Raw genomic sequence first — 16,229 nt, 5'->3', positions numbered from 1 at the left:
TCTGCATACAGATTTCATTCTGGATTTTTGTTTGTTTACTTTCTTTTTAAGTTTATTTATTTTGAGAGAGAGAGAAAGTGGGGGAGGGACAGAGGAGAGAGCAAGAATCCCAAGCAGACTCCACACCATCAGCACAGAGCCTGATGTGGGGCTCGATCCCACAACCCTGGGAATCATGACCTGAGCTGAAATAAAGAGTTGGACACTCAACCAGCTGAGCCACCCAGGTACCCCTCATTCCTGACTTTATAGCAAAGGCATTAAAAAGTCTTTTGGGATCTACCTGGCTCTACCCGTTCCTTCAAGTCCTGAAATATCTTTCCTATATGTCTGCTTACAGAACTACAAGGTTCAGCTCAAATGTAAGGCCCTCTCTGTGGCATCAGGCTCCAATCTAATGAATTATCCATTCTTTTTGTTTCCTTAATACTTAGTACCCATCTGTTACACTAGTCATAACATCCTATTGTTGGTTATCTGTTTAGTATTTGTACTACAAGTAGGTTAGTGTGGAGTGGTAGAAAATGAAGCTGGAGAAGTCAGCAGGTGGTGAGTACCTCTAGGGCTAGGATCACATAATATTAATTTGAGTCATCTCAGGCAGCCTGGTGCCTAGCTTATAGGAGATACTCAATGAATGTTTGTAGAATTGAATGAAAAACCCATTTCTAGAATATTTTTAGTTTCCAACTTTGAGGGGTGTTTTTTGTTTGTTTCTTGTTTCCTGAACTATGAATTCCCCTCTCCACTCCAGGAGAAAAGGCAAAACTGGAAATCATATCTAAGTATGTTCTTTGTTGTTCTTGTTCTATATTCAGGAGGTTTGCTCGTTAGTCTTAGGTAGTATGGATTTCACCTGGCTGTGTTTCATTATTCCTGTTCCGTTGAATTCAACTCTTTCCTTTGCCATAGGGAATGTTTGTATCAAAAGATCTGACAGATGAGAACCCGAGACCTTGGGCTCTTGTTTTTTGTTGTTTGCAAGGTTAAAAAGGAATTTAAAATATTTTCTGCATACTTATTTTCTGAAATGGATAGAGGTTTTCTGACTAGTCCTCCTCCATCACAGTGGTCATATGGCTTTCACTCTACATCAGACTTTCATTGAAACTTATTAAAGATAAGGCTGAAATAACTCCAGTGACTGGCCACTAGAATTGCTCTCTTTGTTTTACTTGAAGGACCAAGTATTACATCTTGATACCTCTCTTTAGCTTCAGATCTACAGTCTCCTTTGAAAGCTGCCATTTGAATAAACAGATAGGAAATAATGTTGAATAGTAACATCCGAGAGGGTTTGTTTCTTTTATTCAAGATCTGTGGCATAATGGAAGAAATAAGGGACTAAGATACTTGGTTCTGGTCTTTGTTGGTCTGATGACTCTTGCCTCTTCCTTTCATTGGGCCTCAGTTTCCTCATTTATAAAATGAAAGTGGAACCAGTCTCTTGCAAGATTAACTAAGGTTCTGCCATTCACAATTTAGACTCAGCTTTTAAATTCTTAGATATGTAGTATGTAAATGGTTAGATGTAGAATTTTGTTCATCTACTTTTTTCTATATTACAAAGCTAGTATTAGTAAAAATGTTGCTGATGTCTTATTTTCTTTTTTCTCCTTCCCATTCATAAATTCTAGGGATCCTTTTAATCTCTTTAAATGATCTCTTACAATGGTTTGTAACAATCTTACTGGGACCCTTAATTAAGATTTACAGTTTGTCTTTTGCATTCACATGGTAAATGAGATGTATGTTCATGTTCTCTTTCCCCTTCCTCCCTGTAGAACCTATAAAGGACTTTAGGGGCACCTGGGTGGCTCAGTCGGTTGAGCATCCAACTTCGGCTCTGGTCATGATCTCATGGCTCATGGGTTTGAGCCCCATGTCACGCTCTCTGCTGACAGCTCAGAGCTTGGAGCCTGCTTCAGATTCTGTGTCTCCATCTCTCCCTGCTCCACCCCCCCCCCCCCCCCCCGCTGGTACTCTGTCTCTTTCTCTCAAAAATAAATAAACATTAAAACAATTTAAAAAAAAATTTTTTAAAGAACGTATAAAGGACTTAAAAAAAAAAAACTATGGGACTGAGGATGTTGAAGAATATGACTCTGTATCCAAAGATTAAGATTTACCCATCTTCTTTTTTTTTTTTTAATTTTTTTTTTTTTTTAACATTTATTTTTGAGACAGAGAGAGACAGAGCATGAACGGGGGAGGGTCACAGAGAGAGGGAGACACAGAATCTGAAACAGGCTCCAGGTTCTGAGCTGTCAGCACAGAGCCCGACGCGGGGCTCGAACCCACGGACCATGAGATCATGACCTGAGCCGAAGTCGGACGCTTAACCGACCGAGCCACCCAGGCGCCCCTACCCATCTTCTTAAACTATGTTAAAGATTTGTTCTTGGGGCGCCTGGGTGGCTTGGTCGGTTGGGCTTCCGACTTCAGCTCAGGTCATGATCTCATGGTCCGTGAGTTCGAGCCCTGCGTCGGTTTCTGTGCTGACAGCTCAGAGCCCGGAGCCTGTTTCAGATTCTGTGTCTCCCTCTCTCTCTGCCCCTCCCCCACTCATGCTCTGTCTCTCTCTGTCTCAAAAATAAATAAACGTTAAAAAAAGAAAAAGATTTGTTCCTGGGCTTATGAGTATATTAAGGATTATTGCTAAGCCTTACCCTTAAAAATCAAAGGCACTGCTTCACTCTTGATCCTGGGAGCCGGACTGATAACTTCCCATTTTGTCGTGTCTTCAAAGGTTGGTGCAGTGAAAGCAAAGATGCTTACTACCCCTCTCTTGTATGCAGGTGCTGAGTTTTAGATATACCTGTATCCTTCAGGGAGACAGAGAGCTATCCTTTGAAGGAGTGTTCCCAATTGAATTGCTGGTACACTTTCCCCTTATTCAGCTTTCCCCCGTCATTCTTTTATAGTCACTTTACTAAAATTATGAGAGCTGTGTTAAGTTCCACAGAGACTGAGAAGAAAATCTCTATTAATTTCCTATTAATTTCCTATAAGACTGGGAGTGGGGAAACTGGTTGATGTGTTTCTGTTGGGGTGAGATATGTGGTGGCAATAGCAGAACATTTATTTTTAGGCAGGTAAGTTATAACCTTTTTCTTCTCTAAATCATTGGTCACTTTTTCTTTAGGCCCTACTTTGTAAGATAACCCCAATGGTCTCTATTAGTTGGAGAAGCCCTCTTAGTAACAGTAGTAGCAATATTTGCCCTTCTGTTATATGGCTGCCAAGTGACAGACTCCACTCCCACTCCAAGGAGGGTCTCCTCTTTTTTCTGGAACACTGCTATAAAATGTGCCTATCCTGAAGTTATTCCCAAGGCTAGGCTAAGGAGAAAGGGAGATTTCGTAGGATGCAACAATTTTGCATGGTTAAAAAGCATTTATCACTGGGAATCTGTCTGTCTTTAGGTCATCCCACCTTCTTTGAGGAGCTTGCTCTGTTTTTGTTTCCTGCCATCTCAATGGATAGCTGAATGTTTGACATCATCTGTCATTAGCATATGGCTCAGATTTGCCAGCCTCTGTGGCTCTGTGGCATGGTTTGAGCGCGTATATGCATAAACACACTCCCCTGTGTGTTACTAGTATGGTTCACCATCAGGGAGGCATAGCGTAAGATTGCTTAAGATCTTAGGAGTTTTAAGGAATGAAGCTTACTTTAAAGATTTAAGCTTTGGGCTGGGGGCAGGGAATGATATTTCTAACCTTTGTGCATTCTAAAAGGATTTTGCAGACCTAGTTTTCTTTCTCCACATTTTGACATGAATGTGTATAACCAGAGCATGGAAATTAAGGGCCAGAATTAAAGTGAACCCTGCAGATATCAGAGTTCCGTGTTTTAATTTTCTCAGAAGAATTTGCCTTGTCATTGTTTATTATAATGACAAAAAGCAGGGAATCCCAGTCTTACCCTCCCCCTTCAACCCAATACATGCATAACATGGAGTTTTTGTTTTGTGTTTTCCTTGTGCCAAATATTTCAACTTTCTAAAATTTCTAATCCAGAATATAGGAAAATATAGTATAGAATAGCTCTTGAAAGGAAAAGGAGAAAAAATGCCAGGTATTAGAACCCTTTTAAATTAAATGAAAACTAAGTCTTCTAAAAGGCTGCCTTTTAATTTTAAGATCACAGTTTAAAGAAGTCCAGAGGAGTATTTCCTATTAAATGTTGCCACAATACTTTTCAGAGAGACGTGCTAGGCAGTGTTGTTAACTAAAGAAAATAAGTCTATCAGTTCCACTTAGATAACCTTTGGTAATAAACGAACTCCATACACATTGTGACCTTAGCGCCTGAACTTTCTAATCACATGACTGGCTTGTAAACTGACCTGTGAGGATGACTGTCGTAGTCCCAGCTAAGAGAGAGAAATTGGCCAAGTGTCGGAAGGGTGGTCATCAAGCTGGACTTGTCCCGTAATCGCTGTTTCTTCATGGCTGCGATAGAACTTCTCAACAGACTCCGAGAAGCATGAAATGGAGACATGGGAAGGTAAGGGAATTGACTGTTTAAGTTTGGGCCCAAATCTGAGGTTTAGAAATTTTCTTTGAAGGTTTAGAACAAATAGTACCCTTGAGGGAGGTGGGAGGCAGTCCAGTCCTTTTTTGTGTCTTGGCAAAATTCAGCCAATAAGTTTTCATATACATTGCAATTGGGTATAAATGTTTTGGAATGTAGAAGAGCAAGGGATAAATATAGTAAATTAATTGTTGTGGTTGATGATTTTAAGAGAGCGGGGGAAAAAAAGAAAAAAACTGGATTTAAATTTTACAGTGACTTGAAAAAAATTGTAAACTTCACTTTTCATCACAATCCTTACATAAAGTTTACATTTTAAAAAATTGTTCTGCTTACCTCTTGACAGAATTTGTTTATATTTTAAATTCCTTAATCCAGTTCACCATCTGTGAAAGCCTTATTTAGTACTGTTAATTATAGATAGTATTGGGGTCATGAGGCCGTTGATAAGGCAGCCTCATTTCCTTTGGGGGAACTTAGATACTTTACGGTTTGGGGTATAAGACTAAGCCACTGCTAATTTCTTTTTAAGTAGGGTGTTTTTAAAATGGGTAAATTCATTATTCTCTCTCTCTCTCTCTCTCTCTCTCTCTCTCTCTGTTTCATTATAGCAACTAGTAAGTATTGCAATTTGTGTATTCAGAGATTGGCTCCTTCTTGTGTGAAAAACCCCAGTGCCCCACAACTTTATTACTTGGGCCAGAAAATTCATACACAGCTAAAGAAAAAGCTAGAAGATGACTCTTGGTATTAAAGATTTGCTCTGTTTGTTTGCTGTGTTTATAGAGTCTAAGAGTTGGCCAAAAGTTTGGTTTCTTGTAGGCAAGCTCTGTTGAGCTATAGCCAGAAGAGTTTCAGATTTGAGGTAGTTGGTAAATTTCTGGGATATTAACTAATGAAATAGATAGTCCTAGGAAAGCTTCCTAGCCCCTTGCAGCATGGCTAACATCTGCCACGGACAGCTTTGCAGTTTCATTCTCACTCTGAAGATGCACAAACTGGGGAAGTGGGACCGACTTCCTCCCAAACAACATTATTCTTTATAGTAATACTCCCTCTGCGTTCTTTCCCAGCACCATATATGCCAGAATTATTACCTTTATTGGTTTTTAATGTATATTAGTGGAAACAACAAAATTTGTTGAAATTATCAGTTATATGCAAGACCTATTATTTTTCATTTTAAACAGCTTCCTCTTCTTCCCCCAATATTCACAGAAATTCCTTTATCCTGGGTATATTAGCTTTTCCAGAAAGGAGTCATTTAAGAAGTAAGATTTGCTGTGGATCCATTGGAATAGGAGTTTAAGTATAGGCAGAGATACCAGAGCTGTGGTTACGTAAGTTTGGAAAGGATACTCTGGAGGATTTGGATATTTTTCCAGCCAGCTTGAATCTCTTAGTGTCATATAGTCCACAAGTTCTGAAAGAGAAAAAAGATTTGAAGAGAAAGTTCTCACTCAGTTCTAATTTAATTAAGTATTGAAACTTTGATTTTCTTGGCTGTTCAATGACAGAAAATAATTTATGGTACTAAAACAAGGACTTCTATAAAAAAAGGAAGTGAATTTTAAAATTTCCACCTGAGTCTTCCATATAAAATTCTAGCAAAGCAAAATGAATTATCCCAGCTGAAGGAGATCTTTGGAAGCTTAAAAGCAAAATCAGACTACTTACAAAAGAGTGCAGTGAAAATGCTACTGTAAAAAAGTGTTGCCTGGTTTTAGATATTGGGCCCTTGTCCATTTAAATTAACCTTTGTCACAGCTGGGCATACAAATGTTTTGTTTTAGTTCACAGAGGGTTAACTCTATTCAAGCTTTCACTGTGGCAGGCCTGATCTGTGGAGTCATACAATCTGGTCTTTCAGCCCTGCCAGTCGCTAGGCAGGAAGTCTTATTTCTTAAGCTATCTTTCAGAATGGGGGGTTGGGATTTGGAGAAAGGTGGGGGAAGGGCCTTGGAGCATCTGTAAGGATCAATAACAGAGAGTGAGCCGCAAGAGAGGCCATTGTGCACACTTCAAGATAGATGCAGCCCTTGTGCATGGCCCCTGCCTGGCAGGACAGACACCTAAAACCAAAACAATGCCACCAAATGAATTCCTTGTGAAAATCAGATTGCTCTTAAAGGAGAAAATACTTTAAAGAGTGCCCTTTTAATGTTGGGAATATTCTCATTCCTCAACTTGCTAGGATCAGGCAGTCCCCACTAGAAATAACTCCAAATTGATTTTTAAACGGCTTTTGTCCTCATGCTAATACTGTATTGAATTGGAGAGGGTGATCATTTTGGTCTTAGTCACATGCATCAGTGCATTGAGTAATCTTTTTTCTTTCTCTTTCTTTTTCTCCCCCCCCCCCCCTTTTCTTTTTTATTCTAATGTTTGCTTTACCATACCGGCGTTGGAGGCACCATTAAGGGAATGAAAAAAAACAAAATTTGGTTAGGATTTGAGTAACACATGTGTGAAATCCCTCCCCTGGCAGCTGGTATTGGCTCTTGAAACTTCATCTGAACTAAACAGATGCTCTTAGTGTGTTATTTTGAGATCATTTAAACCAGACTCATAGCCAAGAAATCTTCAAAAATCATAGGTCTTATTTTAAAATGCATTGAAGTCATGATATCATGCCACCTTTTACAAATATCATATGGGTATTGATTGAACAGAGTTGCCTGAGCTTAGAAAAGTGAGCAGTTCCACCAATGAAATTATGATTTTAAAAGCACAACCAAGTATGTTGTAATTTTACTCCAGTCCAGATTTTCATCTTTTGAATTCTTCTTTCCTAAGCCCACCTATAACATTCCTGTTTTACTGTATCCTTTTTTCAGAGGACTAAGGCAGTGGTTCAGTAGGTGTTTTATGATGCAAATTCTTTATGGCTGTTGGAAAGAGTAATGGAGTCATTGCCGCCTCTCTTCCACTAAACCCCCAAACTATTGGTGACAACTGATGGTAACAGCTGTGGAAAATGGAATCATAAAGAGACTCTAATATCCTTCTCTCCATTTGAAATCTTTTAGGAATAAATGCATAAACCAACTTAGGGTCCATAATGTGATTTGCAGATACACTATGGAATAGGGTGGGGAGAAAGACCTGCAGTTGAAATGAGCCCCAAGTGTAATTTTATGCTTCTTGAGTTGAGACCTGACATATTCACCTGGACAGTTTTGAGACTTGAGAAAATACATAGACACTTAACAAGATCATCTGGATATTTTTAACCCATCCCTCACCTCTACCCTTATATTAGAAGAAAATCTAGGTTAATCATCACAGACTCTCCTTGATATCATTGTTTTTGCCTCTCTGATACATTATAATTCTGCATTAATATTTAATTTAAACCAAGGGATCAATTCTTTTAATGGATATTTTCCTGAGATACACAAATATTACTAACAAAACTTAGAAGTTCAGTTACCGTTTACATTGTATTAAAATGGGGTATGAAACCTACCATGACCCTTTGAACAATGTGGTCTTTAATGTGCTTTAAGGGGGAGGGCCTAGGGAAGGAAAAGCCATAAAAGTCTTCAGGGTTCAAGATGAGGTTGGGATTTTATCCCATTGCCTTTGTCATTTTCACACACAAACATCACTGCAATCATGTTTGATTTAGCATCCTTAATACAATGAGGTGGGAGAACAAAAGGATATTAGAGGCATAAGTATGGAAACCAAATATTCTCTCTTCCCCTCCAGATTTTTTCAATTCACTTTGTTTTCCCTGTTTCCCCTGCTACTGGGATTTCCTTTTAAACCAATGAAATCCATTCGTTTTTAAGGATCTTCTCTCTGCATGCCTCGGTGGTTTTTTGAGCAATTGAAAAACAAGCCACTCCTCAAATATTTTTTAGCCACGTGAAAAGCCCTTTCCCAAAGACTTGGTAAAAACACCATAATTAGGAAAAATGCATCTACTCCTATTTCAAGGTTGAGAATTTGGGGGCGTTCCTGATGCACAGCTGTTTTACATATTTTGAAAAGCCTGATAGATGTAAAGGTCATTGCTAACTCTAACAAGGTCTTGATGCTCACACTGTCATCCAAGGACCTTGCATTAATTAGGATGAGAAGCATGGAAGGTCAGGAGTCAACTGACTGGTGGGCCTCTGTGAATTGTCATTGGGGCCTGGAAGAATTCCTATAGGATTTTTAGGTGTTAAAACAAAACAAAAACAAAAACAAAAATAAAACCTGCTGCAGCTTCCATGGCCTCTGAGCAGATCCCTTGGTCTGTGTGGTAAGAACTCATTCCCTGTTGCCCAAATGGCTCATAAAAACTTGGTTGCATCTGTTGCTTTGCTGTGTAGCCTTCCCAGTGTTGGGTAAAGAGAATGTCAGCAGCCTGATTCTGTCACTTGGCCAAGTCACTTGACCTCTGTGAGCCTCAATTTCCTCGTAGGTGCAACAGGGGATAGTAATAACCAATCTCACAGGGTTGCTATAGGAATTAAATAAGAGAACCTCTGTCACAGCGCCCAGCGCATGCTTAACATGCCTTGAAATTGGAATGAGTTTTGAAAGAATGGCAAGTTTAGGGAGATTAGGAAGGAGAGGATTCTTGGTGAGCCTGTAGCTGGTACTATTTAATATTCCAAGTAGGAAAGCCTGCCCCTCACCTCCCCCATGCCTCCATTCAATGAGCAACGTTTAGGGAGGGGCCCTTTGGAAATTTAGCCTTGAAAATGCCGTACAACTAGTGAGACAAGCTGCTGAGCCTTCTCCTTTACAACCAGTTGCTATGCTAATAATCTATCCCTGAGCTAATAAAAATAATTAGTAATGAGAGGGTTTCTGCAAAAGTTGCAGGTTTTTTCCCCCTGAGTCTTTTACAGTTGGTTGATTGGAAGAAAAAGAAGAGAGGATGGACTCTAAGTGAGCAGATTAAGTAATGGTCAGGAAAGAAAGGATAGTCAAGTTAGTCATCTCCTTCCATGTGTTTGGTAGATAAATAGATGCCAAGACAGTGGCTATGGCCATACTTAATAGCTCCTTCTTAGAAGCTTTACCATGAGCTGGTAAAGTTGAGAATATTGTTAGCATGCTAATCACTGCACTATTTAACTTTGGAATCTTCAGTCTCCCTGCCTTCTGGGGTTGAGAGCTTGTATTAGTGGCTCATTATTCTGATCTCTGTGTATAAAATTATAACTTATGTAGCCAACATTCATTGAGCATTTACTGTGTTCTAAACTCTGGGAATACAGGTGAATTAGAACTGTAGCTCCCCTTTTGGAAATAATGTTAATGTTTCTTAACAGATACTAACAATTACGGGGAGAGGAGGAACATTGGCTGCAAAAACATTATTCAAAACTGGCAGAAGGATTTGTTTTCACTTTGGGGCCCTGGATTTCTTTAGCTTTTTTTTTTTTTTTTTTTTTTAATAAGCTAGCTACATATTTCTTGAAACGTCTTTGCTCTTCCAAATGTATGGTTCCAAAATAGAATATTCAAATATTTTTCTTAACATAGTAAAATTAGACTCCTGGATTGCAATTGACAAAAGTGTGGAAATACTCTAAACATTGTTACTCTGTTTGCATCCTATTCACTGTTAGCAAAAATGTTTTCCTTTTGTGAGGTTTCAGCATGTTCTTTCAAAGTAATGGCTACAGCAACCTAGCTTTGCTTTTCAAAGGAGTGGATAAGTTATGGGTAACATTAAATATCAATTACAGTTCATTAAATAATCACTCTATACAGCAAATGCGTGTTTTGGACATTAAAAAAAAAATATCATCCCAGTGGCCATTTAATCCCAAAATGTATGCACTTGAGTCAGTGTGGAAAGAGTATGTTAAGTGAAAAGTTTGGCACCCAATATGTGTTAGTCATGGAAGTCTTGGCTGTATGTATATGCACACACTCTCGTATGCATTGATGGGTTTTGTTTTTTAACTTTGCCATGAGATACTTGCTAATTGCTTAGGATTCTAGGTTCCTTTTGAATAGGTAGATACCAGTATCTTTGGTTTCATGCCTACCTGCCTTTTGGAATCATGTACACTAAAATACTTGCCATGAGGTTGCCAGTCTGATAATAGAGAAAAACTACTCACCATAGAATAGGTTTAATATAGAAAGTTCACCATATGTCATATGCTGAAAAATAATTCCATTTCTTTGTTCTTTATTTCTACCAACCATTAGTCTTACCCCAAAGTAAGAGAATGATGAATGTCTAGGGAGTCTTGAGGAGTAGGAGGGGGAAGGAGTGCTAGTTTTATGAAAATATTGATTCAGTGCCTCAGGGAAGCAGAACTCTTTGGTTCTGATGGCTACATTAGTAAAATTGTGTGTGTGTGTGGTGAGAAGGAGTGCTTATGCATTGTTTAAGTTTCATGATTTTTGGTCTTAGTGATAAATATAGAGAGATTCTACCACTTATTCTGAACATTGTTTTACACATGGAAGTAGTTATAAAAGCACTTTTTGGCAAATAGTATGAGAATCTCCAATAATGCACATGTCTCTGTTCTGGGCCCATTAAGCTAAATCTGGTCAGAAGATTTCCTTTTGGTAAAGCAAAAGAAAATGTGGCAACTACATTTTCCATTCTCCTAGAACATATGGTTTCACTTAAAGCATGCTAATTGGTCTCTCTTTAACCAAGACCTTAGAATTGGGCAGGGACCTAGGGAGCTAAGTACTGAGCTTTTAAGCATTAGCACAAGGTGTCTGAACTGGCCCACTAGTTTGCCATCTAGAGTTCTTATAAACTGTGCACTTTGATTTGCAAGTAGGGAAGCTATACTGTTCATTCATTCAACTGACATTCACTAGTGTTTGCTCTGTGCTTGGTATACATTAGGGATGCAGAAAAAGTAAGAATCTCTGTCTGCTCTGTGGACCATATAGCCTAGTAGAGATAAATAGGTAAGTGCAACAAAGTGTTGGAGGAACAATGATAGCAATCCTGGAGGGTACAGAGGTTATTGCAGAGGTAGGAGTGCTCATTTCTGTTTGGGCTATCAGGTTAGACTTCAACCAGGAAGGCGTCATGAGGGATTGGTTGACATTTGCCAGGCCAGTAAAGGGAGGGAGGGTCTCCCAGGCAGAAACAGGAGCATGAGCAAAGGCCTAGCAATATAAAACAACCTGACTGGGTATGGGATGAGTTATAAGTAAGGCCCATATAGGTCAGGAAAATTGGTTGGTTCTAGATGCAAGGGATGCCCTAGAGAGAGCTTTAGTCTGTGAATGGATTCCTCTACCCCTGTTGAGCCTAAGAGAGCCCTGTTTACATTCTTCTTAATTCTCCCTTTGCAGATATGTTGAAGAGATTAATGTAGTACTTTGTTAGAAAGGAGCACAGATCTGTCTCAAAGCTAGAAGCCTGGACACCACTGCTGCTGGGATTTAGGGAGAGCATGCTATAGCCTTACTTAACCCTGTTACAAATTGTCAGGTCTTCTAGAGGGAAAGGGTTTGGTTAAATGCTTTTAAGCAGTTATACCCTCTGCCTAGGGTCATCTGTGCTCTGTGGGAATGTTCCAAACAGAAATGGAGTCTGTTGTATTTTTTTAATGAATGGAGAAATAGAGTCCTAATAATATCTTACCCAGACTCTTTGACTAGTTAAGACTATGAGTTTCTTTTAGTTGTCTAGGGAAAGCTGTATGTTTTTACTGAGGTAGTCTGTGTAGTTTTACTTATATCTAGGTGAAATAGTTGATGATTAGTGACTAAAATATTATAGCGGTTTTGGTAGTATTTAGTATTAGTTGTTTACGTTTTAAATTTTAAATTTTATTTTAAAATTAACATGCAGTAAAATTGAGGAGTCTTGAGTTGGTGTACAGTCTCTGAATATAGATTTGTATAAACTACCACTACAATCAAGATACAGAACAGTCAACCCCCTAAACTCCCTCATGCTACTATCCCTATGTGGTCATACCCTCACCTTTCTCCTGACCTCCTAGCAACCACGGTCTGGTCTGGTCTGTTCTGTTCTCTGTTACTCTAATTTTTTATCTTCCTGACAGTGGAAATGTATAATATGTAACCTTTTAAAGCTGGCTTCTTTCACCAGTATAATGCCTTTGAGATTCATCCAAGTTGTTAACCTCTATCAGTAGTTGATTCTTTTTTTACTGAATAGTATTCCATTGTACGGTTGTTGATCCATTCACCTTTTAAAGGACATTTGGGTATCTACTTTGGGGTGATTATGAATAGAGGTACTATAAACATTCATGTACAAGTTTTAAGTGTGAACCTAAGTTATAATTTTTCTGTGATAAATTACCTAAGAGTAGACTTGAGGGGGTCATATGGTTAAGTATATATTTAACTTCATAAGAACCAGGGCTCCTGAGTGGCTCAGTCAGTTAAAGTGTCTGACTTCAGCTCAGGTCATGATCTCGAGGTCTATGAGTTTGAGCCTCGTGTCGAGCTCGAGCCTGGAGCCTGCTTCAGATTCTGTCTCCATCTCTCTCTCTCTCTCTCTCTCTCTCTCTCTCAAATATAAACAGACATTTAAAAAAATTAACTTTATAAGAACCTGCCTGTTTTCCATAGTGGTTGTATCATTTTACATTCTCATTTGAAAGGTGCCAGAGTTCTGGTTGCTCTAGATTTTTTTTTTTTTAATTTTTTTTAACGTTTATTTATTTTTGAGACAGAGAGAGACAGAGCATGAACAGGGGAGGGGCAGAGAGAGAGGAAGACACAGAATCGGAAGCAGGCTCCAGGCTCTGAGCCATCAGCCCAGAGCCCGACGCGGGGCTCGAACTCGCGGACTGCGAGATCGTGACCTGAGCTGAAGTCGGACGCTTAACCGACTGAGCCACCCAGGCGCCCCTGGTTGCTCTAGATTTTTATCATGACTTGGTATTATTATTTTATTTTATTTACTTATTTATTTATTAGTATGAAATTTATTGTCAAATTGGTTTCCATACAACACCCAGTGCTCATCCCAACAGGTGCCCTCCTCAATGTCCATCACCCACTTTCCCCTCCCTCCCACCCCCCATCAACCCTCAGTTTATTCTCAGTTTTTAAGAGTCTCTTATGGTTTGGCTCCCTCCCTAATTTTTTTTTTTCGGTATTATTTTAAAAACTTAGTGGTATCTCATTTATCTAATGGCTAATGACATTGAACATTTTTTCATATACTTATTTACCAGTCACATGTCCTCTTTGATGTAGTGTCCAAGTCTTTTAGTTTTGTTTTTTTTTAATCCTTATCATTGAATTTTGAGAGTTCTTTACTTACTAAAGATGGAAAGGGCATACAGTTAGTAGTTATGGAAGCCATTCGCTAATATTTTGAGGCAATTTTTACTTTTAGTTTTTTGAGAGAGAATATGTGCAAGCATGTGTGTGAGCAGGGGAGGGGCAGAAGGAGAGAGAGAATCTTTTAAATGTTTATTTATTTTTGAGAGAGAGAGACAGAGAGCAAGTGAGGGAGGGGCAGAGAGAGAGAGGGAGACACAGAATCAGAAACAGGTTCCAGGCTCTGCAATGTCAGAGCAGAGCCCAACATGGAACTCGAACTCATGAACCACAAGATCATGACCTGAGCCAAAGTCGGACACCCAACCGACTGAGCCACCCAGGCGCCCCAAGAGAGAGAATCTTAAGCAGACTCCACGCCCAACATGGAGCCGGACACAAGGCTCTCTCCCAACTGTGAGATCATGACCTGAGCCAAAATCAAGAGTTGGACCCTTAACTGACTGAGCCCCTTCCAGGCAATTCTTAAAACCACAGTTTATGCATCATATCTTTTACAATGCTCAGCCTTTTTCTTTAATAGCCAACCTGTACTTTATGACACGTGGGTTTTTCTCACAATTCTGCAGTGCCTTGTGGGATTTAGGAATGTTAAACAGTTGAATTGATATATTATGATTTAGCCCTCTGTAATCCTCTCCCTAGATATAAATTGCTCTCTTGACAATGAGAAAAGATTATTTCCAGTATATGGCATAGTGAGTAGAGGAAGGGTAGAATTATTAGATCAGGTCAGAGAATTAGGATAGGGCTTGATCGTATAGGGCAATGGAATTTACCTGAAGTGCAAAAGGAAGTAATTAGAGCATTTTGAGCAGATTGTTTTTAAATATTATTTTTATTTTAAAAGGTTTTTTGAGCGTTTAATTAATTAATTTATTTATTTATTTATTTTTGAGAGAGCAAGAGAGTGCACAAGTTAGTGAGGGGACAGAGAGATAGAGAATCCCATGAGGGGCAGAGAGAGGGAGAGAGAGAAGCAGGGCTCGCCCGAAGTAGGACTTGTGCTCATCTGAAGTGGGTTGAGCAGATTTTTAAAAGACCCTTCCCACCCCCTACCACATTGGGGATGGGTTAGAAAATGGATTGTAGGGAGGCCAATAGTAGACCAAATGGTCATCCAAGTGAGAAATGATAGGAGCTTAAACTAGGGCCAGTAGTACTAGAGATGGAGAGTAAATTTGAGATCTGTTTTGGAGGGAGAATTGATAGGATTTGTTGATGATTTGGATGGCGGAATATAAAACAAAGTAAAGGGATTAAGGAATGACTTCTAGATTTTAGGCTTGAGCAACTAATTGGTATTGGTTTCAGTTAGTAATATGGAGAATGTTACCAAGAAACATGTTGATATAGGACACAGGAATAGAATCTAGAATTACGTTCAGTAAGTTTGAGATGATTGTTAGAAAGCCAGATAGAGTGTTAAATATAAGGCAGTTTAGATGTCAAAGTTTGGAACTCAAGGGAGGTTTTGGTTAAAGATGCACGTTAGGGAAATTGTCACAATATAAATGGAAGATTGAGTCCTTTAAAGAGAGGATATTGGTGGAAAGGATGTCCAGGGATCAACCCCTGAAGATATGTCAACATCCAGGAGTTCCAAAGATATTCTGTAAAAGAGATTGAGAAACTAGTAGTCTGGGAGAAAGTAGGAAAACTTGGAGAATGGTATTCTGAAAGCCAAGGGAGAAAAGTGTTAGAAAAAGGAAAGAATTCAGATACTTGTCCAATTTCTTTCATTCATTCAGCAAACATTCCTGAGTACTTTCAGTTTATAAGCCTACGTGGATAGGCCCTTGCAGTGATCAGGACAGATAAAGTGCTGGTCCACATAGAGTTTACATATATATTTTAAGGATTTCACTGTGAAACTATATAGCAATTCTGAGGCCCATCTAATATTCATTTCTGATATTTAAATTTCAGAAAGTTGCCTTGAACACTTTAACACTAAAGATGATTCCACAGTATTCCCAATTTCTGCAAAGAGTTACTAGTTTACTAGAATAGAAAGCTTGGTGTGCAAATTCATGTGATCTAGAATAATAGCCATTGAGCGTTGTAGATACATAGGTTATTTATTTATTTATAATTAAAAAAATTTTTATTTTATTTTTTTAATATGTTTTTTTTTTTTTCAACATTTTTTATTTATTTTTGGGACAGAGAGAGACAGAGCATGAACGGGGGAGGGGCAGAGAGAGAGGGAGACACAGAATCGGAAACAGGCTCCAGGCTCCGAGCCATCAGCCCAGAGCCTGACGCGGGGCTCGAACTCACGGACCGCGAGATCGTGACCTGGCTGAAGTCGGACGCTTAACCGACTGCGCCACCCAGGCGCCCCTAATATGTTTTTTTAAATGTTTATTTTTATTTTTGAGAGAGAGACAGAAACAGAGCACAAGCAGGGGAGGGGTAGAGCGAGA

The 16,229-nt window shown here is 39.1% G+C and overlaps 1 protein-coding gene across 4 annotated transcripts in view; it reads left to right on the top strand.

Annotated features, from left to right (window-relative positions):
• NR6A1 (nuclear receptor subfamily 6 group A member 1) overlaps nt 1-16,229 on the top strand; it is a 230,481-nt gene that overhangs the window by 153,288 nt on the left and 60,964 nt on the right. Inside the window, exon 1 of one of the 4 annotated variants that reach the window (XM_019421170.2) lies at nt 4,119-4,512. The exons of the other annotated variants lie outside the window; for them this stretch is intronic. Coding sequence (XP_019276715.1) covers nt 4,497-4,512 — 16 coding nt within the window. The 5' untranslated portion in view covers nt 4,119-4,496. Of the gene's footprint in view, nt 1-4,118; nt 4,513-16,229 lie in introns of those variants that run through there. 4 annotated transcript variants of the gene reach the window in all.

The sequence above is a fragment of the Panthera pardus genome, unplaced genomic scaffold (assembly GCF_024362965.1).
Source record: "Panthera pardus isolate Hobbes unplaced genomic scaffold, ASM2436296v1 HiC_scaffold_20, whole genome shotgun sequence".
NCBI lineage: Eukaryota > Metazoa > Chordata > Mammalia > Carnivora > Felidae > Panthera > Panthera pardus.
The sequence above is the reverse complement of the archived record's forward strand: the minus strand, read 5'-3'. Positions and strand labels throughout refer to the sequence as shown.